At 48.8% G+C, this 20,601-nt stretch overlaps 2 protein-coding genes across 7 annotated transcripts in view; one reads left to right on the top strand and one right to left on the bottom strand.

Annotated features, from left to right (window-relative positions):
• rftn1a (raftlin, lipid raft linker 1a) overlaps positions 1 to 12,496 on the top strand; it is a 33,452-nt gene extending 20,956 nt beyond the window's left edge. For 4 of the 5 annotated variants that reach the window (XM_072705437.1, XM_023825311.2, XM_072705438.1 and 1 more), the window contains 7 exons: positions 2,744 to 2,852; positions 5,301 to 5,736; positions 6,664 to 6,867; positions 8,726 to 8,832; positions 8,942 to 9,045; positions 10,515 to 10,590; positions 11,006 to 12,496. In XM_072705437.1, coding sequence (XP_072561538.1) covers positions 2,744 to 2,852; positions 5,301 to 5,736; positions 6,664 to 6,867; positions 8,726 to 8,832; positions 8,942 to 9,045; positions 10,515 to 10,590; positions 11,006 to 11,527 — 1,558 coding nt within the window. In that variant the 3' untranslated portion in view covers positions 11,528 to 12,496. The remainder of the gene's footprint in view (positions 1 to 2,743; positions 2,853 to 5,300; positions 5,737 to 6,663; positions 6,868 to 8,725; positions 8,833 to 8,941; positions 9,046 to 10,514; positions 10,591 to 11,005) is intronic. The other variant, XM_023825312.2, reaches the window with a different exon arrangement.
• oxnad1 (oxidoreductase NAD-binding domain containing 1) lies at positions 7,595 to 20,558 on the bottom strand. Of its 2 annotated transcripts, none has more exons than XM_072705440.1 (8): positions 20,473 to 20,558; positions 19,895 to 20,025; positions 19,730 to 19,793; positions 19,133 to 19,239; positions 18,547 to 18,688; positions 16,443 to 16,685; positions 15,880 to 15,988; positions 7,595 to 8,366 (listed from the first exon to the last, which is right to left on the bottom strand). In XM_072705440.1, exons 2-8 carry the CDS (start codon positions 19,996 to 19,998, stop codon positions 8,350 to 8,352), a joined length of 786 nt encoding a protein of 261 aa, XP_072561541.1. In that variant the 5' UTR covers positions 19,999 to 20,025; positions 20,473 to 20,558; the 3' UTR covers positions 7,595 to 8,349. The 2 variants fall into 2 exon arrangements, with proteins under 2 accessions (XP_072561541.1, XP_023681081.1); XM_023825313.2 differs by lacking the exon at positions 7,595 to 8,366 and adding an exon at positions 14,505 to 15,666.
• Between the last annotated feature and the right edge of the window lie 43 nt (positions 20,559 to 20,601).

The raw sequence follows: 20,601 nt of genomic DNA, 5'->3' as shown, positions 1-20,601 counted from the left end.
TATTTAGCTAGTATTTATAATTGTATTAACATTTCTATTCATAATGGTCATTTGTATGGATTACTTTATATTGCGAATTTTAATTTAATGTTGATAGCTGGATAGCTTGCTGACTAACATCATTGTTAATTGCGAATATAAAGTGAGAAGAGTTGATGAAATAGATGAAGTGAGATCTTGTTCACATTGACATATTTGTCCTGCTGACGACAAACCATGTAACTGTGTTTAAAACGTTAAACCGTTCACTGATGGCCGTGTAAGGATGACATTTTTTTAGGTTTATTTAGTGAAGCACTATCTTAGAAAATGTGTTTTTTCACGCTCTTGAAATAATGGAATTTTGGAGACATATTTTCTATGGACAACGACGATACTATGGTTGCGTGGTGCTTGCTGGTAGATGCTGAACAAACACAATGACACAATGAGGGAGATTAATTCCATCCTGTGGATGCCCCCCCACATGCCAGGTGACCCATAATTCAATGTGGTCCAGCAGTCAAATGTGGCCTTTTGGAATACGGTCGCTCTCTGTGTGGATCCGTCATTCGATTTCAATAATGCCGCATGACTGAAGGATAAGTGTGTGTGTCTGTGTGTCTGTGTGTGTGTGTGTGTGTGTGTGTGTCTGTGTGTGTGTGCGTATGTGTCTGTGTGTGTGTGTGTCTGTGTGCGTATGTGTGTGTGTGTGTATGTCTGTGTGCGTTTGTATGTCTATGTGTGTGTGTGCGTGTCTGTGTGTGTGCGTGTGTATGTCTATGTGTGTGCGTGTCTGTGTGTGTGTGTAATGAGATTGAGAAGGTGGAGTAATGGCCCATTTTGACAGTGTGGAGACCGGGGTAGGGGGGTGAAGGCGACCGGGGGGGCAAACGCTTGATGAAATCGGCCGATAGAGGCGAAAAGATGCTCTCCTTTTGATCCTTCCCCCCCTCCCCAACCCACCCATTTCATCTCTGCGCTTGTCACCGTGGAGACAACGGCTTGCATCAGCACCTGCCCCAGGGGGATGGAGAGCACAAAAGCCAACAGTGAGCATCGCTGGCTGAGAAGGAGAGACACATGCGGAATAACAACCTGAAGTTGAGCGGCTCGTTGGTGATTTCCTGCCTACGGAGAGCAAAAAAAAGAAAGACGCCTTAGCATATAGCACGCGGCTAAACGGGGACACGTACCACAGCAAATCTGCCTCGTTTCCAGGATTCGCTCGACGTCGCATGTGACCAGGCCTCCATTCATCCTTATTATGCAAATGTGTCTCCGCCGACGTTGGATCGGCGTTCCGTAAGAACTCCGGATCCTTCTATTATTCCCAGAAAATCCCGTTTCACATCTTCCGCTTCCCCTCGTACACGCTAACCACGTTCGCCTCGGGCTCCATTCAATTTAAACTCTCCCCCCCCCCCCCCCACGCATTTGAGTTACTCTGAAATTGAATTAGCCCTGATTTGTTGTGTAACCACTCTTAAAAATTAATTTAAAAAGTAAGTAAATGGGCCATACTGGGTTCCGTCGAGATGCTCGGAGGGAAGTCGTCACGTCACATCACCCTCTGCCAGGGGCTTAGCGATCGCCGCCTGCCCCCTTGATATTTGCAGGGCATCATGCTTTTTGGGGGGGGGGGCACACAATGGCGAGGGGCCATAATGAAAGCCAGAGTCCAAGAGAGATGGACACTGAATTATTAACACTAATAATTAGCTAATGCTGTAGGATCATCCCGCAAAGCCCAGGGCTCCAGATACACTCATCAGGGAGAGATTAGCGGGCTTTATAATTACCTTCATTAGTGAAACGGCAGCACAGCCTGGGACGTGTTAGGACAGCAGCTGAGAGGCGTGAACCTCAGCTGAGGGGGGTGCACAGCCTTACCATGGCGGTGAGAACCCACGTGGCCAGGAATTGAAAGAGCATCAAAGCCACTGTCTGGGTTTGGCCAAAGGACTGGTGTCCCAGATCAATAAAAAGTGGCTGCTCAAGCTGGCCCATCAAGATGGATGGGTCCCATCGAAAAACATGGGCAGCAGTGATACGGCGAGAGTCTTTTCTTAAGGTCTCAGCTTTTCTCCCTCCCATCCATGCGCCACTGACAGATCTGGCCCCTCACAATAAACCCCAGAGGTAACCATACCATCCTGCTCCAATTTTCAACAGCCTTTTGCTGTCTTGATGTTTCTGGGCCTGGCATTGTGGATCCCAGGCCCAGGCGAGATGATTTCAAAGCCTTTTTTAACAGCCGCCTCGGGGCCCCGGACAGTCAGGGTTTTGGGGGGATTTAGGCCGGTTCTGCCGATGCGGTGGTCTTGCAGCGTAGGGTGGGATTAATGTCCACTGCCTTGTGATTGCCATGGATTGGCTGGGTGTGCCGACGGAGTTTTTCTGGAAGCTGGACGCCTTGAGGGGAGCGGGATGACCTTACGCTTCCTATCAGCGGGATGGGAGCTCGGACAATGGGAAGAACGGTTCCCGGCCTCATGGAATGTTGGGATTTCCTCTCGTAAAAATAGAGCTTTTCATTGGTTATAAATAACCGCAGGCTCAAGGGGCACTATTCCGGATTGGAAATGAAAAACAAGGCGTGTTTTGCCTGTTTATCAACCACACTGTAAGCATAATATGTGTCATAATATTATTTTAATAATAGTTTAAATAGTCGTTTCAGAAATGTGTAATTTGAAAAATGTGTAATGTTCTGGATTATTTGGACGTCCCTCAGTCCCTCAACCCCAAACCCTTCTTGCAGTCCTGAGAAGAACCAGAGCCAGTGTGAGGCCCAGTATCTGGAGGCAGACCTGGTGCTGTCCGCCGAGCGATTCCCAGATGCAGAGCTGATACACGGATACATAAAGAAGGTGAGACCCAGGGCCGGCCGGGAGGCAGGCCGGTCTGCCAGTCAAATAGCGGATCACGGGGGAACGGGGCAAGTTGTAAGTTGTAAAAATGTAAAAACAACCATTCGTCCACCCTCCCGTATTACGTAACCAGCTATTTAGTACAGGGTCACAGGGTCACTGCTAGCCTGAATCCTGCCGCAGCACAGAGACAGGACGAGGCAGGCGGCTCCCCAAATGGGACGCTAGTTATAAAACAACCATAAAAAGTGAAAAATTAAAAGAAAAATATGTAAGTCGTAATTTATGCAAATACATTGCAGGGGATTATAGTCTGTAAATGAAGACATTAAAAGCTGCCATGTAATCCTGGGAATTGAATTGCATGTATGTAAATAGCGTTGGGTGGCAGCAGTGTGAAGCCTAGCTCATTTCAACCTGCTTCAGCTTCTGGTCCCAGGAGGCTCATAGAGAGCGAGGGCTGGGCTCATTACGCTCAGATCTGCACGGCGTAACTGTGTGAGCAGAGCACGCTCAAGGTCGCTCAGGCAACAGCGGCTGCCTGACGGGGGACGGATTGTATTATTGGTCGGATGGGCTGCGCCCAGACGTAACGCTTCCTCTTTGTGTCTGTTTTTATGCAGCTCTGTTGTGTTCTGCTTTCTCTTAAATTTAATGAGCGCTGTTTTGTCAGCAGTCTGCCGCTAACGGCCGACCTCTTCCAAAGGCTTCAGGTAGGGCGGCGCTTATGTAACTGAGAAGATTCAGGGCCTGGTCCCAGGAGGGGGTGTGCAGTTGAACCCTTGAGGAAGGACTTTTACCTGAACCTATCAGTAGGTAATATCCTGCTATATAAATAGGTGAAAAAAACTTAAATTTAGGTCAATGTTTTTAGCTGATGCTCATCTGAAAGGGGCTGATACTGGAATTTACCGGAGCAATTTATGTGGCACTGTACTGGGAATGTACAGATGGACGGATGGATGGATGGATGGATGGATGAGTGAGTGTAGCACCTATGTTGAAGAGTATATCAGCAGGTCCCTTACTGGGATTTGAACTCAAAACCTTTGGGCTACCTCTCAGTATGGTTAATCATTGTTTGCATTAAAAGGATTACCAGCTAGTATTTTTACTTATAACTAAACGTTACTAAACATTAAACGCTAAGACGTACATTGCAAACAAACGGGCCGCAGAATCCCAAGCAGCACCATCGGCGCCGGACCGCGATGCCCCGAGAGGTCGGCATTTCTCTGATTACTACCGCGACTCAAATTCATTCTGTTTCATTCCCGCAAAACCTGTTTCCAGCTCGTCACATGAGCTAAATTCGCTGGATTAAGGCCGGGATCCTCCGCGAATCCGATGCCAGGCACATCCAAACGGTCCTGTCAGCGCCGGTCTCACCAGTGCCAGACTCCATTGGCACAGTCCCTGGTCTTCTATCACCTCCATTCAGACTGATATGAATTTACACCCCTCCGCACACGCTCCGTGTTCACGGTAAATGGCACTGTCACGCTGTGGAAGAGGATCCTCTGGTGACGGTGGAGGAATAGGTGCCCCCCCACCCCCGTTATCGCTGGCTTTATTGTTTCGAGTGTCATTTAACGCTAAACAGCCAGTGGGTCAAATATCTCGTTGTGTTTATGCACACATCAGGGGGGTGGGGCTCGGTCGCGCCCGGCGGCTTGGCATTATTAAAGGGAGATAATGGTGGGGAGTCGGGGGGGTGCAGCCCCGCCGCTTGGCGGTTAACAATTCCATTCTGGCATTGTCTCGGAAATGCCAGCTGACGATTAATTTAGGATTGTCGCCGTGGGTAATGTCCTTGGGGGCGCTCCGTGTGCGCTGGGGTCGTCAATCCCCCCCACCCGCCCAGTGAGAATGTGCCAACACTGATTTGTTTACTCCGACACTGGCGGGAATGTGAACAGTGTTGCCCGGGCGGGGTGACGGCGTAATGTACAGGCGAAGGTGTCGTTTGTCACGCCGCCATCCTCAGATGCCCCACATGACGTCGTCACGGTGATTTGCTCCGTTGGGGTGGCTTGGTTTACTAACGAGGGTCGATTATCCCCCCCTGGGACTCGGTATCCTCAGAAAATTAGGGGTGTCAAAGACTGGAGCAGCACCGTTTTGTCGAATGAGTGATCGGCGCTCGGATCTTTCCAGAAAATCGCCTGCCGCCCCATCCGAAAGTGGCTTCCTGTAGCGGCTCTTCGCAGAGGCGGTTCGTAAAATTCGTCTCTCCAGCCTGAATGCAAACTTAAATAAACAATCTATTTCTGGATTATTCCCTTTCGCCTCACGTCTGTCACGCCAGATCATCCTCAAGTTCTATAAATCCCAAAGAAGTGACGCATGCTCGTGTTTCGGTTTGCTAATATCCTCAGCATTAGCGGCAGCGGCTGGTTCTGCGGCTGTGACACGTTCAGGTTCATGTGAGGTTTCTCGCTCCGGCAGGTGCAGGACGTGGCAGAGCTGGGCAGCTTTTTCGCGGGCTTCCTCCACCAGCCAGGGGAGGCGCTGTGTTCCTCAGGACAAGGCGAGATGGAGGACTTCTCCCTGTCCCTCCACTCCAGCCCAACGTCTGTGCAGAGGGACTGGTCTGACCAGAGCCAGATCGAGAGCCCCAAGCGTCAATCTGGATCGGAGGAGCAGGACCGAAAGATGGAGAACGGAACCAGGGAGGAAGGTGGAGACCGTCCGCCGGACAGACAGGAGACTGAGGCCCCCGAGGGCCCCAAGGGCCCAAACACCCAACCTGAGGCCCAACTGGATGAAAGTGGGCAGAGCCCCTCCCAAAACAGCACCGGCTCTCCATCCACCTGTGAGAACAACCCGGACAAATCATCGGGCGGAGGGGAACGTCAGGCGAGCCCTGCGAAGCAGCACAGCAGTGAGTGTCCCCGCCTCACTCGCTATCGCCGCCCTACTGACGCCCCCCTTATGTGTCACCTGCGCGTTTCAGCCTCCAGGAGTAGCGGTGTGACCAGTTCATTACGTCTCGCTATGACCCAGATGGAACGGCGCTAATCGCTTAATTAGACGCGACACTTTCCGTGTGGCGCCGGGCGCCTCTGATGCCTCTTGGCTCCGATTCTGTCCAGCGGTCTCATTCCGGGGAGCCCTATGATGTCTGTCTTCCTTAAAAATATCAGCAGAAGGTTCTGCTCTGCCCTCCCCAGTTTGGGTGAGCAGATGGGGATAATCAGCTTTAACTCCCTCCCCGTGAGATTTTTATTATTATTATTATTATTAATATTATTACCGGTGGTCATGGCCTGTTAATACCCCCATTACAGCTGGAGCTGTCGGTTCAGGCTCCTGGACACCTTGTGTAGTGAAATGAGTGCACATATTTAAGCTGCCCCCCCCTGGGGTGTCTGCCCGCTAACGCCCCCCCCTGGGGTGTCTTCTTAGACAAAGCGGTTTTAGAGAAACAAAAGTTGCCACAAAAACAACCCCCCCCCCATGGCCCCCCCCCATCCCCCCCCCAGGTGAACCATCAGCAGTTTTTCCAGCAGTTTGATGAACAGCGAGCTCCTATTGGACAAGAAAATTGAACTCGTGAAGTAGCAAGAAATTGGTTTTCAGCAATGAACTGCTTTATCAATGATAAAAATATAAAAATTCCACAAATAACTTCTTTGAGTTGTTTACCCTGATATAGAGTGGTAAAGTACTGGATAAAAGAAGGTAATGGGGAAAATGCAGTCAGTTTTTTATATTTGTTTTAAACTGCTTATTTTTTTGTCATCCGTCCGGTGTTTTAAACCATTTCCTTTTTCGTCTGTCTTGACCTTATCCTGTCGCCTGCCCGCAGAGTTGGAGCTCTTCGCCTTGTTCAGCCACATGGAGGCGCCAGCGAGCCTTCAGAGGTACTACACCGTGAAGGTGCCCCTGCGCGTGCAGCTGTGCAACGGGGCCATCAGCAGTGTGGACGCCAACTGGTTGGATCACATGACCCAGCACTTTTCCAGCGGTGCCTTGTTGGTCGACGCATACTTCCACCTGGGGAACGACAGCGGTACGCGTACACAGACACACACACACACACACACACACACGCGCTCAGAGATGATCCACACAGATGTCAGCCAAAACCTTCGGACCACCCCCGGCGCTGCCGGTCTATCTGGCACTGGGCCGTCACGGACCACGAGCCGTTGGCTGCTTCTCCCACTAACTTCCCAGCAAACGGCTATTTCCTCATACTGGTGGAGTGTCCGATTTGGCCGAGAAACACCAAAGGAAAGATAGTGACTCACTGTGTGTGGAGAGAGCACCTCCATTGGAGCCTGGATCACATGCGGCTGTGTGCAGGTTCAGTGTCGCCAATGTCACCCCCCCCCGTGGCCTCACTGGGTCTCCATTCTGGCTCCGCAATTGTTCTGCTCTACAGTTTCTACTGACATGTTTCCTGCTATTTCTGCGGAGTCTGTGTTTTTCACATCACTATCCACATGACCCGGGACGAGGGGGTGGCAGGAGGGGGAGGAACGGCAATAATGGGGAGGTTGTGATGCAGCACCCCCACCCCCAAGATTCATGGAGACTAGTCCAATGTCACGCCATGCACCCAAATCTGTGGCCTCCTCTCATGACCCCCCCCACCCCACCTCCACTGAAATCCACAAACCAAGCCGCCCCAGCCACCAGCAAGCTGGGGTGTGCGTCAGTCGCGTGGGGGGGGGGTAAAATGTACCAACTGAAACCTCCCAATTGATACAAACAGTCAACCAGAAAAGAGGATCTTCTTTCAGAGGGGATTTGTATAATAACAGAGGCCCCCAGACCCGGGAACATGTTCACACCCAAAACAATACACAATCGCCACGGCAACGCACACCAGAGCAACAACAGTACTCTCCACATTCACGACACATCAAAATAATCCTGAAAATGCCCAGAACTCTGAAGGTCTGTCTGGAGTAAGAGCTGTTTTTTTTTATCAAAAAGGGAGACAAATTAAATTAGCGTAAGTGCTCAGATACACTGGACTTGACATTTAACTACGGTAAGCGACAAAAAACTAAATACGGGAGATCAAGTCGGCTCCTGGCTACTGTTACATTTCTGTTCCTCTTTGTTTAGCAGAATCTGCTATGGGAAATAACGCGTGTAATCTGCCAGAAATACAATTAGCTGAGAACAGAGAGACGCTGACTGGGCGGGCACGCTGACTGATGAAGTGACATATTCCGTGCGGTGCTGCTTAGCTAGCAACCGTGCTAAAAATTGCATCGGCCGTTACTGCAGCTGTAGATAAGAATGTCTCCGAAATGCCGTGCGGTTTCGGGGCTGCGGCGTAGATCTCGGTCTTATCGGTGAGTGGATTTCTCTGCTTATATGGCCAGGGATGAAAGAGGCAGGTCCATGTCTGAGGAAAATTGATCCCGCCCACACCCTTTGCTGTCAATCAAACAGCTCTCTGACTCCTGATTGGCCAGATGGTATGGGGCACAGACGAACACAGAGCAGATGGATTATTGCCCAGTATGAACCAGGATCACCATAGATGTTTGCCTAAAGATGGCAACAAGAAGAAAAACATCTGCTTGTAAATTTGCAAACTGAGAGAGTATTAACATTTTTAATCATCTATCTAAAATGACTTACAGTAGGGAAGGGTTACAATTTGTATGTGCTCCCTGGGGCTTGAACCCACAACCTTTGCATTGTTAGTGCAGTAGTTAAAAAGGTGAACTCATAACCCACAAGGTGACAGCTGAAATCGCAGGAGAGCATTGCTGTTGTACCCTTGATGACTCTCTAATCTGAGTTGCCTCCAGTTAAATACCCAGTTGTACGAACAACTGAAGCGTGCAAGTCAGTCAGCCATGGAAAACAAATGTAAATGTGTTTTTCCACGTGTCCCTCTGCAGATTTCCCCGGCAAGCTGGTGGAGAGCGTGTTTGTATTCCAGGAAGGGGATTCCAGCAAACCCATGGCGTATGACGCCATTGTGGTGGAGCAGTGGACCATCATCAACGTGAGTGCAGAGCACTGCTCCCTCATCACGCTCCTGTCATGTGGATTAAATAGATTTCAACAGCTTATATGTGTGTGTGTGCGTGTGTGTGTGTTCACTCCCTCCACAGAACACAGAGGTGAAGACTGACTATGTGCCCTTACTGCAGTCTCTGGCCCTCTATGGATGGAGGCTCACGTGTGTCCTGCCCACACCTATCATCAAACCCAACAGGTATCAAACCCAATGCAGGCATCTCTGTCTCTGATCAGAAGGTGGTTGGTTCAAATCCCACAGTCAGTAGAAACATGTCACCATTGGGCCCTTGAGTTAGTCCCTTAAGTCCAAATTGGCTGAACCTCCTTTCTCAATTATATGTCGCTCTGGATAAAAGTAAGATGCTTTCCTCAGACGGATGCCAAGTAAAATGTACCACCCCTACGAATCCCCAAGATGGACCCATGCTCCAAGTCTGGCTCATCTCATCACTGGCCGGGCGTTGGAGCGCCCTGCTTAATTACATCTGCCCGCTGGAGGATTGTACTTTTCCTCCAGGGGCTCCACTGCACTGCACTGAGCGTGGGGAATGCCGCACGATTAATCAGACTGCACCATGAGACACGATGGGGGGTGCTCCGCCTGTTCGGATCGGTCCAACTGCAGAACTGCAGGGTCCACTTGAAAGAGGGGGGGTTGTTAATCACGAAGCAGAGATGCAGCGCCCTCTGTGGACCAGGAGGGCTCTGCTTTGCTTGATATTCATCATCAGTTTTATACATTGTGTCTCAGCGTCCATAGAGGAGGAGGACACCAGTTGACCTGTTTCGGTGTTTAGCAGGTCAGCGTGGTGTGGAAAGCTATTCCACAGTGGATGAATGAGCGCGACTCCAAACGGAGGAGTGGTGCGTATGTGAGAGGATGGGACTCTCAACAGCTGAGCCCCATAAAGTAGGTGAATCCTACGGCAGATCCTTTTTGGGCCCTGGGATCACCGTGAATGCCAAGTCTCAGTGTGACGGAGCCTTAGACGGCTGCCTCGATGTCTGGCTGGGAGGGACAGCTCAGTTTGTTGTCATGCTGCTGTTGGTTCATGCTGGAGCAGGCAGCTGCCAGATGAGATGCCCGTGCATCTATGTACCAAAGACGGTTGTGCATGAGCAGGGATCCTTAAGCCTCAAAGACTCTTCCCTGATACACGACTTCCAAACAGTCATTGAACTTCCCCCTGGAGAAGTAATGAAATCTAGTCAGAGACGTTGGTTGGAGTCGGTCTGGCTGTCGGAAATGGTAGGTCCACCCCCACCACTCATGCTGAGCTCCACATTAACAGGATTATCGATTGTGGAGAGACGCTTCCACACGAGAGAGAGAGGTCTGCTGATTTCCAAGGGATGCACATACGTTTGCCGTCTTGTGATAACTCCCCGAGACCCTACTGGACAGTCCTGGTTGAATCCCATGTTGTGTCCTAAGCAAACTTCACCCCCCGCCCCCCCCGGTTAACATGGAGTGGACATTGGCTTGCTAAGTCAGCACCCTCTGAGAAGATGGCAGGCTAGGCAGCCGCCTCTATCGCCTTGTGGGTTGACCAGCACTGCTTGTGAATTAATGTTGGTTGGTTAAGCGCATTTAACCTGACAACGCAAGACTGGATGGTTGGCGAGTTACGGTGTTTGCTTGATAACCCTCCTCTCTTTTTTTAGGGATGGCAGCCTGGCCACCAAGCAGATCCTCTTCCTCCAAAGGCCCATCCTGGTCCACAAGAAGAAGGACTCCAAGGTGACCGGTTCCTCTGTATCTCTGGATGCCCCTGCTCTAGGCCAGCAGGTCCTCATGAGCCTCTCCAGCTGTACTTTTTAAAATAATGTTATGTTCATTCTCCTGGAATATGATAAAAAAAAAAAAAAGTTGATGCCGATGGATACGAGGACTCCTGCGGGGTCCTTTATTGGGTCTCTTACTGATGTCACTGGGGTAGTTTGGTAGTCAAAGCCTAGTAGCACATTTTAGAGGACTTCATGAAGGTCCTGGGGATTGTGGGAGTATGCTGCTACTGTAGTGCAGCAATAACGAGGTTTTCAAAGCGAAATCCTCCATTATTTACTCGGAACGTCGCAGAGAATGGGGTGCAATGATGGAATATGTAGCAGTCTGACAAGCGTGTGAACATCAAACATGATTCGTTTCTTTTCAGAAGCTGAGTCTCAGAGCGCGGAGCAAGTCAGGTAAGAAGTCGGTGAAAGACGCACCGAAGAACAAAAGCGAGAGGGAGAGCGGCTCCCCAGCGACAGAGAAAGAGATGGAGGAGCAGGAGATGACTGAGAAGGTGGAGAGCACGGAAAGGGGAGAAGAGGGAGAAAGAGTTAAGAGGAAAAACGACGAAAACAGGCAGAACGAGAGAACGGCCACAGGTAAACACACCAAAGAGGAGGAGAGGAAGGGTGGGCCAGAAGCAGAAACTGGTGACGAAAGTGTGGCGGAGGTGGAGACCCAGGAAGAGAAAGAGGTAAAGCCAGACATAGAGATGAAAGAAGCAGCCCTTCAGGAACCAACTAATCAAGAAGAAGAAGGTGGAGTCACAAGTGAGGGTCATCAGAAGGAAGGGCCAGTCAATGATGAGGCTGGAGGCGGGGCTTGTGAGGACAATGCCACATCACGACCGAGCCAAGAGGCCATAGATCCAGGCTGCTCTGCAAGCCCAGAAATCTCAGCATAACTAAGAATCTTCACCTAGAAGCTGACCACAAAGCTATCCGAGGAGAACTTGACAAGACACGCAAGACCCAGCCGAGGGAAACTGTGTAGTTAATACTGCTGATAGTTTGTGCAAAAGTGCTTTTGTTTACGGAGATTGTGGGGTTGTCAAGGCCCTCTAGGGCAGCTTCTCAGACCGATGACCAAGGTCAGCCCCAGGGACCTAAAAAAGTCTATAACGATCTATATAGATCTCACAGCCTTGTCTTTCATCATCGTGTGAAACATGACAGGGTATGAGGACCATGGTGATCCATGAGGACTATGGTGATCAGGCAGGGAGGTTCTTAGAGGACCCTGTCTGGATGTCCATGCTGCAACCCCCCCCCCCCAAACTGTGCCATCCTGGGGGTGGATTCATATGCCAAAGGATTGTGCAAATGCGCTAAACCATGAAAACAATTCAGTCAAGTCAACTCCAGGGACTGCGCTGGCCAGCCCATTCCGCAGCTTGGGCTGTTGCGCTCAGTACAACCACTTATCTGAGGTCATGTTTTCAATTGAGTATCCCTGCCAGACAGCTTCACAGACTCCAAAGACATATGTGTAACAGATATGTGGTGTAAATGCGCTGAGGACGATGCAGGGATGCAGGATTGCTGCGCTGCTGACATTCCGCCGCATTCCCTGGCGCTTAGAAGGACACGTAGCCTCAGCAGCTAGCAGTCCCCGGAGGACATCTGTCGCTGTTCGCACTGTTTCTGTATTTGCTGTTGTAGCGGTAGAAGCAGGTCACATGGTTTCTGGTCACATGGGCATACAGTGAGTCGTGTATGTGTGCAGCCTGCGGCATTTAAGCATTGTAACCAAGAAAAGTATTGAGTACCTAAAATGTCTTGTTTATAAAAAAGTAAGAGTTTTGTGACAGGTCTTGTAATGGGGTCTGTATGTTATAAGTAATGTGAAAGAAAGATTAATAGTTACTCTGTTGCGCAGGTGTTGCGCAGATTTTCTTTAACTGATGGGAGCAAGTATTGTGCATCCAGTTATAGCAGCTGGATCTTGATGGTATTACGTGGACACTGAGTGCTGTTTTAGCATAGCATAGGCTGAATACATCTGTTAGCATATACAGAAGCTTATGCATTAGCATGCACATACATATAGGTATATGCATATACACATTAGCATACCTATTAGCATACATATAAAGATATACATATAAAGGCATATGCATTAGTGTGCACATACACACAGGCGTCTGCAATAGCGTGCACATGCGTATTAGCATTTGCATTAGCATACATATATCTGTTAGCATCCACACACACATGGGCTTTTGCATCAGTATGCACGCATGCACTGGCATGTGGAGCCGTGTCCAGCTTGCGAGGGCAGCCACTGCGACGCTCTCGCCGCAGTGGCCCTAAATCAGATCTCAGTGTCGGCGGAGTGAGCCCAACTGCATAGCAGGCCAAAGCCTCGCCATCGACCATGGGGGTGACCGGTGCCTCAGCAATGCGTCACTCCCTTCTCTCCAAAACCCTGCACTACCCCAGAGAGTTCCGGGCACGAGGTAGATCCCGTGGACAGCAGGTGGCCCGAGGGGCTGCTGTTTGAACCGGTTTATGGATTTTCCACTGAGAGCCACAGATGGGAGTGATTTCAGCGTTCGCTGGACTGCGCTGACTGAGCCGAGGGAAATCGTTTCCCACCATCTCCTCTGCCGCACGTCAGGAGAGGCACTGGCACGGGGGGGGGGGCATCTCTTTGTGCAGGATTTCATGTTCCAGGAACACTTTGGCTCTGATAAGGCCCTCATTGTCCATCGTTAATTATTCGTGATGCCTTGCCAATTCCAATCCACACCGATAATGGGCAAAGTTTAAGAGTTAAAAATCACGGGTAATTAGGCCAAGATAAGGTTACGTTACCACAGTGATTGGTTATTATGACTGACGAAACTACTGCGCACCGGTGTGTCCTTAACATAGAAACATAAAGCCAGAAAATCCCTCGTCCTTCGCTGAACGTTTGGCTGAGAGACGTAAACTTGTTTCGTCCGTATGTATCCTGGTCATTTTAGTGGATGACGCTATTCGCTCGGTTGCGTCTGTCTCTCTGTTTCACATGGCAAGCTTTAAACATGCACTTTTTCTGCGTGACGGATGATTTTCCAAGCATAGGCAGCCATTGATGTTCCATGACACAGGAACAGGAAAGTAAGTGTCGGCAAAAATGGAGTATGTGTGTATTTTCCAAACGTTTGTGGTCTTTGTGGGAGGTAACGTTTACCTCCAAAATCTTAACAGCAGCGTCACCACGGCGGCTGCCCCGGTGAGTGTAGCCCACACCAGAATCGCTTTTCCTTCACGCTCTGCCACGCGGGCTTTTACCTACCCTAATGTCACGTGTGCTGGATCCGCCCTCCTATGAGTACGGAGCAGCACGTTAAAAATCGCAATGACATTTCAAACACGAGCGGATTCGTTTTACTGAATCCTAATGATGTTTTCGCCGGCTGCCGCACAATAACTGCTCGCAGGATATGACATCGCATAATTTATTTGCTTAGCAGCCCAAGCAGTTTTCATGAATTTAACATTTATACCAGTTTACACAGCTAGAGACAGTTTGTGTAAAGCACATCGCTCACGAGGTATGTCTGTTGCTTTTCATTCTGATACATTACAAAAATAAGGAGTGCAGAGGTAGGATACCTTTAACACTGTCCTACTGCAATAAAAGGCATGGAAAAAGAGGACCAAAATCTGCCTCCGCAGAGTATGTTCACTGTGCAAATGGAATGTAAACAGTCCTCCAAGTGGCCTGCCACCATGTTACCAGGCCTCACTACAGCATCCATGCACTGGTGTCTGTTCGAAACACCGCCACCTGGTGGCCACAGTAAGCTCACGACTTACACAAATATCAAAACATGGAATCAAACACTGATTTGTTTACATACACACACACACATATATATATATATATACATATACGCACGATCTGATGACTCAGTCTTTTAATTAATCACCTCAAATATCTGAACACTTCCTGCCTTCTGTTCTAAAACAAAAGATAAGAGAATTAAAAGGAAATATGACCTTTTTAAATACCTAGAACAACATTCTGTGACCTTTATTCAATGTAAAGAAAGATATTATTATAAAACGATGATGTGATGCAGGACCAAAACGCAGTGTGTCGGAGGGCTGATATTAACGTCTCTGCCTATAGGACGATGGATGGCTGTACTGTTCACAGGAAGCTGAGCGACTGCAAGTGCCAGCTCAAACAGAAGTGGGTTAACTGGGTAAAGGTGTCACGCAAACAACTTCCCCGAAGGAAAGCAGTATGCATCAGAGCAGGACATTTGAAGGGATATTTAGTTTGCCCCATCTGCCATCATCACCTTTGCAGTTTGCACTTTTGAGTCTTCAAGTTGTCACATTTTTAAATGTTTTTCTAAAATAATCCCGAACGTCAGTAAACAACAGATGCATCTTTCAAACTCCCCGGTAATATTAACTCAAAGTCATCAAATTACCCAGCATCTACCAACAGAGCAACACTAGTTGCTGAAATACATTTTTTAATAAAATGGTACAGATAAGCATTCAAATAATAAACTGAATATAATATTCATTTATATTAAGTCTGTTCACTCAAATGTGATGCAAACCGCAGTTTTATATGAGGTAATTTCCTGTCTAACGGCCCAAAAACTCATTTTCAAAGGACGAATTACATACTTTACATGGAAATAGTGCTGCAACAAGAATTTAATTTAAAAAAAAAAAAAATTCTGGCATGAGTCCCTTCAAGCTGTGCGTTTTCCGTAACGGCTGGTGGGGAGGCGTCCAGCCGCACCCCCGCGATACACGGGCGGACCCGCTGGTGGCGCAAGCACGCTCGGTTCAAACACAAGGCAGCCGACGCGGCGCCGCGTGGAGCCCCTGGGGACGGTGGGGGCGGAGCCTGGCTGGCAGGCTGGCCAGAGCTACCACCACTTCTCAAAGTGGATCCTGTCCTGGGGCAGGCCGAGGTGCAGCAGCCGGTCTGAGATACTGTTGATCATGGGGGGCGGCCCACAGAGGTAGCACTGGGGGTCCTTTCTCTCCAGGTGGTCCTTGAGAACCTGCTCCGTTATCCTACCCTCTGAGGAAGCACACGAACCTAATATTTACATTTAATTTACTTTGCAGCTACGTTTATCCAAAGCAACCTACATTTTGATTAAGACCCGGAGCAATTGGGGGTCTACGGGCCCCCACTCAAGGGGCCAACAGTGACTTCACTCTGCCAGCCCTGGGACTTGGACTGGCAACCTTCCGACCACACGCTTCTCACGGCCTCCGATTGCCGACTCACCTCTTACGTGCTGTCCAAGGTGCGGCTGGACGGTGTCGCTCTGCCTTGTCGCGAAGAAGTCACAGGATATCGTTCCCGGGAACTCCTGACACAAGTCCAAGATGGTGCTCTGAGGGGGCCAGAGGGAGGAAAGGCGGCAAGGCCTCCAACATGTCAACTCTCATTTGCATAAGTTCAACAGATACTAAAGGGAAGCAGGAGGGGGTACATCTCTTGAGGACATGAACTCTTAACTAGGATGATGCTGGTTCATATCCCCAGAGGGGCCCTGATATGCTAAAATACCGATTAATATTTAATAGTTTAAAAACTACCACTTAAATACATCGCTCATGGGAGTTTTACTTACACAAAAATGTTCTGAGGGCAGAATGAAAAAAAAAACGATTGGTTCACAGAGATAACCAATCAGATTGTAGAGGAGGTGGGTCCAAGCAACTGGAGGAGGAGGGACCAACCAATCAGATGTCTTGGTAAAACTCCCACAAGCAAACACATCAACTGAGCTAATGAATAACGGGGTGACAAGATGCTAAGTGCAGAAGGGGGCCAGAAGCACTGACCTTGAAGAGCAGCTCATGCACGCTCCGGGCGCTATAGCAGAGACGAATGCTGCCAGGCCGGTAGGGGGCGCCATTGGCACTGTGTTCACGGAGCAGGTCAGCTGCATGCAGCAGGATGGAGAAGAGTGGGTTGATCCCTACCCCACCGGCCAATAAGAGCAGGTCAACTGGCCGGTCTAAGGGCTGCGGGTCGAAGAAGAAGTCTCCACCCACCCTGAGGGCCACCTCTGAATCCACACGGCACTGTAATGGCACCACGTCGAAACATCAGTCACTCGCTCGATCTTCCAGTTGAGTTTGCGTTTCACAGTTTGTATTTCTCCCTTCAGCCAGGCATGTACACTAAATAGATCCGGCAAAATATACAGGAGAATGAGAAAAAGTCAATACAAAAATAAACGGTAAAAAATGCAAGATGACAAAAATAAAAGCATCAGATATTCAGCAAAATGCAATAAAAGTGGAAAAAAAACAACAAACAGCACTGGAGACATTAATGGACCAAAACAAACCTAATTCCCATTCGGAAGAACTTAATATCAAATATGCCGACCATGAGCTATGCGCCGGGGTAACAGCCCCTCAGTAATATGCCCCCCGGTGGTACTGAGTGGGAGTGCGAAGCAGTACTGCCTGGCGTCGCCATGTGCCGTCCCACGGAGACAGATTCTCATAAATATTCATGAGGTTTCTTTTTTTTTCTTCCAGCGGGCGCCAACGGACGCGGTGCGCATATGGGTGGGGGGCGGAGAGGCAGTCCCCAGCACAAGGTTTCCGCTCGCACGAGGCGCAGCCCACGACATCATTCTGTCACATTCCGCTCGGTCCAACAAGACGGCACCGCAATAAACACCCAGACCACCCTCCAGTTGCCAAGTTTCAGCCCATAAACTCTACCCAGCTTCTGCAAACAATGTTCGTTTTGTCATCCATCCAACTACACAAACGAAAAGAGGCAGTTACACATTTTCGGCCTGTGGAAGACTGTGAACCACCCCTAAAAATTATATACATACATATATATAAACAACATTTAAATGATATAGTGTTATAATTAACTTCCTGTTTGACACACAGAGGTCATTCTAACGATAGCAAATGATACACGGAAACTTAATTAGCCAAACTGCCATCTAATGAGAAAAGCCATGTTTTGCACGTCAGACGAATATCAGATCGACTCCTTCCCCACGTCTCAGGAAATAATTTTCGAGCTCTTTAATTAATAGTCAGCAGACGACGGGGGGAAACAGTTGGCGTTTTGGCGATCCGTCTCCCGGACAGACCGGAGACCTCATTAGCCCAGTCGGCAGCACTTCTGCCAAATGAAGAAACGTGTCCTAACGGCCGCAGCAGCGGACTGAGAATGGCGCGTATTGTGGCCCACGCCGATCGGACACCGCGGCTGGCGGGAGAACGCCGCGCCATTCAAGGCGATGATGTCAGAGACGCGGATTCCGCGCGCGCTCAGAACGTTACCGAGCTGACAGAAGTTTGCTCAGCTGCCCTGACGAGCTCTCTTCCCATTTAACCCTTTCACGGACGCTCAACTTGAGCGTTTTTGGTTGTGTCTTGCTCAAGGTGCTGCAGGAAGGATAATATGCAGCACAAGACTTTGTGCCCCAAGCAGAGGCACTGAGATGCTTCTCACTGTGTTAGTTAAGATTGTCTTGGTGATTTTGCAAGGTGATCTTTGGGTTTTAGAGATTAAGAGAGGTGCACAGGGCAGAAAGGTGTACAAAACCCACAGCGACATTGGAAACAGAGCCACAAGTTAAACGACCGTCGCCGAGCAGAAGTGAACCACACATCACACATTCATACGTAACTGTCGGGCGGGAACTTAAGAGACCCGAATTAGATAAGAATTAAAAGCATGCTGACGTTTATCTTTAATCTTCCAAAAGAACCCATTCAGCACAGTCAAGTGCATTTTGAGACTAATGGCATGAGCTTGAACTGAAAAAGTAAAGACTCCTCTGAGAAAAAAACAAAACATTCTGGAATGTAGATATAGGTCAATGTGACTTTAGAACAAGACATCTGGACACTCGGACCGCTTTGGCTGCGAATGGTCCCCCGATGCTGTGGAGGGCGCCCTCACCTCTCTGTGAATCCAGTGCGCAGGAGGATGCTGGCTGTACTTGACAGCAAGCTCAATCACTCCCTCCCTTCGTAGGAGGCCAGGGCTGGAACAGATGGAGAACCCCCCGACAGTGGCAAGGTCTGGGATGAAGAAGTCCACCCTGAACGGGCACAGGAAATTAATCAGGCTAGAAAAAGAGGTCAGTGTTACAAAGCTGGATCAGGTGCCAGACAGAGTCCAACATCATCTGGTATTATTTAATATATTATATCAATGTATTGATTCAGAATAGAAAAATCTATACTGTGGTGATATGGAGCGGGTTGGAGAACACCTTTTGTGGATGGAGTGACCGAACATTTTAATCAGAACAGACTTTCATGTGTGATTTTTTTTACTCCAACCCCCCCCCCCACACCCAATTTTTAACGCGCCAAAGTCCAACAGCACACTCTTGTGGCCACCACAAGTATAGCACATTATTTGACGCGCCAAATTCATAGACAAAGTATTGACTTCTAACCTGCATTGTATTAATTTTATAGGTTATTCCACAGAAAGACGCGGTGTACTGCCTTCCATCCCCCCAGCTCATCCCGCTCACCACTGTCCAGCTTTAAAGGTGAATTTGGGATCGGAGACAGCCAGACGGAGGCGTCTCACCGTATCCGACTCCTCTGTGATCCCACACACCTTTGCTGGGAAGAGGGCCTGTGGTTTCAAACACATTTTATAGATGAACCAAATCCCCCCTCGTTATGGGCATCATTTACCGCTTAACTTTTTACATCACGTAGGTTTAACTGAGGAAAACATGTGAAGCAGGAGGGCGTTTTAATTCCATTTTATAAGAATACACACCAGAACCCGCTCACAAGCTTTCTCTGGTCTTAAGGTTACGCACAGCACTGCGCAAAATATCATAATCAGTCATAAAAACACGTATTTAATTTTACAGTAACCATCCATTTAAATGGCACAGTTTTGTTGTAATAATATTATAGTAGGTCTAATATACATCATAATTCCATTATTAAGAATCAAGCACATAACTTTGGACTGAACATGGGTGGGGCGGTGAGGTCCTCACCCATTCATCATTACATTATGATTATGGGGGGGGTAGTTGCATTGGCCCGTTCTGATTTTTTTGAAGGGGAGGGGGGGGGGGCGGTTTACGCTCATGTGAGAATACACTTACTGTTTGCCTGTGGTTGGTGGCCGTCCGCTCCAGATGGTCTTTCTGCCTTGTGGACATCATTTTTCTAAAACGGTAAGACAAATTACCAGCCGAACTATTAACCCGAGGTCAATACGGAGCACGTGACTGACCCCTAAGCGGGTAAGCTTGCAGATGGGGGCTCACCTTGCGGCCGCACATGGATGCAAAGAGCGGGGTCGTAGCAGTCCGCATACCCCCGAAGGGCTGAAGATGGTGGCCGCCGGTCCCAGGAAGCAGCGCACGCTCATCGCGGCGCCTGATGTGGGTGACAGTCACTGCACAAGCACGAAACGAAGGACAAACATGTCACTGAACAAGTAATACTACACACACCAACGCGGATACATGCACGCACTGTGGGTGTGATCACATTTAGGCGTCGTTATTTTTGAGAGCAAACGTTGTTTTAAAGTGACAAGCGGACAGTTATGTCAATATCAATATCATATCATAAACTAACTATACAGCATTAGTCAAAATGGCTCGGACCATGATATACAAAGTATATACAAAGTAATACAGCATTCTTCGACATATGTAAGTTGCAGAACAGGATTTTTCTTTTCTATAACAAATGTCTATCGCAATAAAATAAGCCGGCTACATTAATACATTTACCCCATTCCATGCTTCTTTAATATTGTGTATTTGCCGATACACATACACGACATTTCGAATACAGTTTTTAAAACAAAACTGTTTATTTCACCAAATAAATCTACCTGAGTATGATGAAACTTCATACAATCGTCATTCCAGAAATCCAATGACCTTTGTCACGCGGTAAGCTGTCAGACCGCTTAACACCGGAAGTACATACCTATTGGTGCACTCGGAATGCCTTCCTCCCC

Source organism: Paramormyrops kingsleyae, chromosome 23 (assembly GCF_048594095.1).
Source record: "Paramormyrops kingsleyae isolate MSU_618 chromosome 23, PKINGS_0.4, whole genome shotgun sequence".
Classification (NCBI taxonomy): Eukaryota; Metazoa; Chordata; class Actinopteri; order Osteoglossiformes; family Mormyridae; genus Paramormyrops; species Paramormyrops kingsleyae.
Note: the sequence above shows the minus strand (reverse complement) of the source record. Positions and strands in the feature narration are given on the sequence as shown.

Excerpts from the sequence above, each read along its gene's own strand:
- oxnad1 (XM_023825313.2), bottom strand. The coding sequence starts at position 19,998 with ATGAGCGTGCGCTGCTTCCTGGGACCGGCGGCCACCATCTTCAGCCCT. Across the intron at positions 18,689-19,132 it reads ACCTTTAAAGCTGGACAGTG|GGTGGACTTCTTCATCCCAG; the intron begins GTGAGCGGGATG and ends GTGCCCGTTCAG. Across the intron at positions 15,667-15,879 it reads CCTTGGACAGCACGTAAGAG|AGGGTAGGATAACGGAGCAG; the intron begins GTGAGTCGGCAA and ends GTGCTTCCTCAG.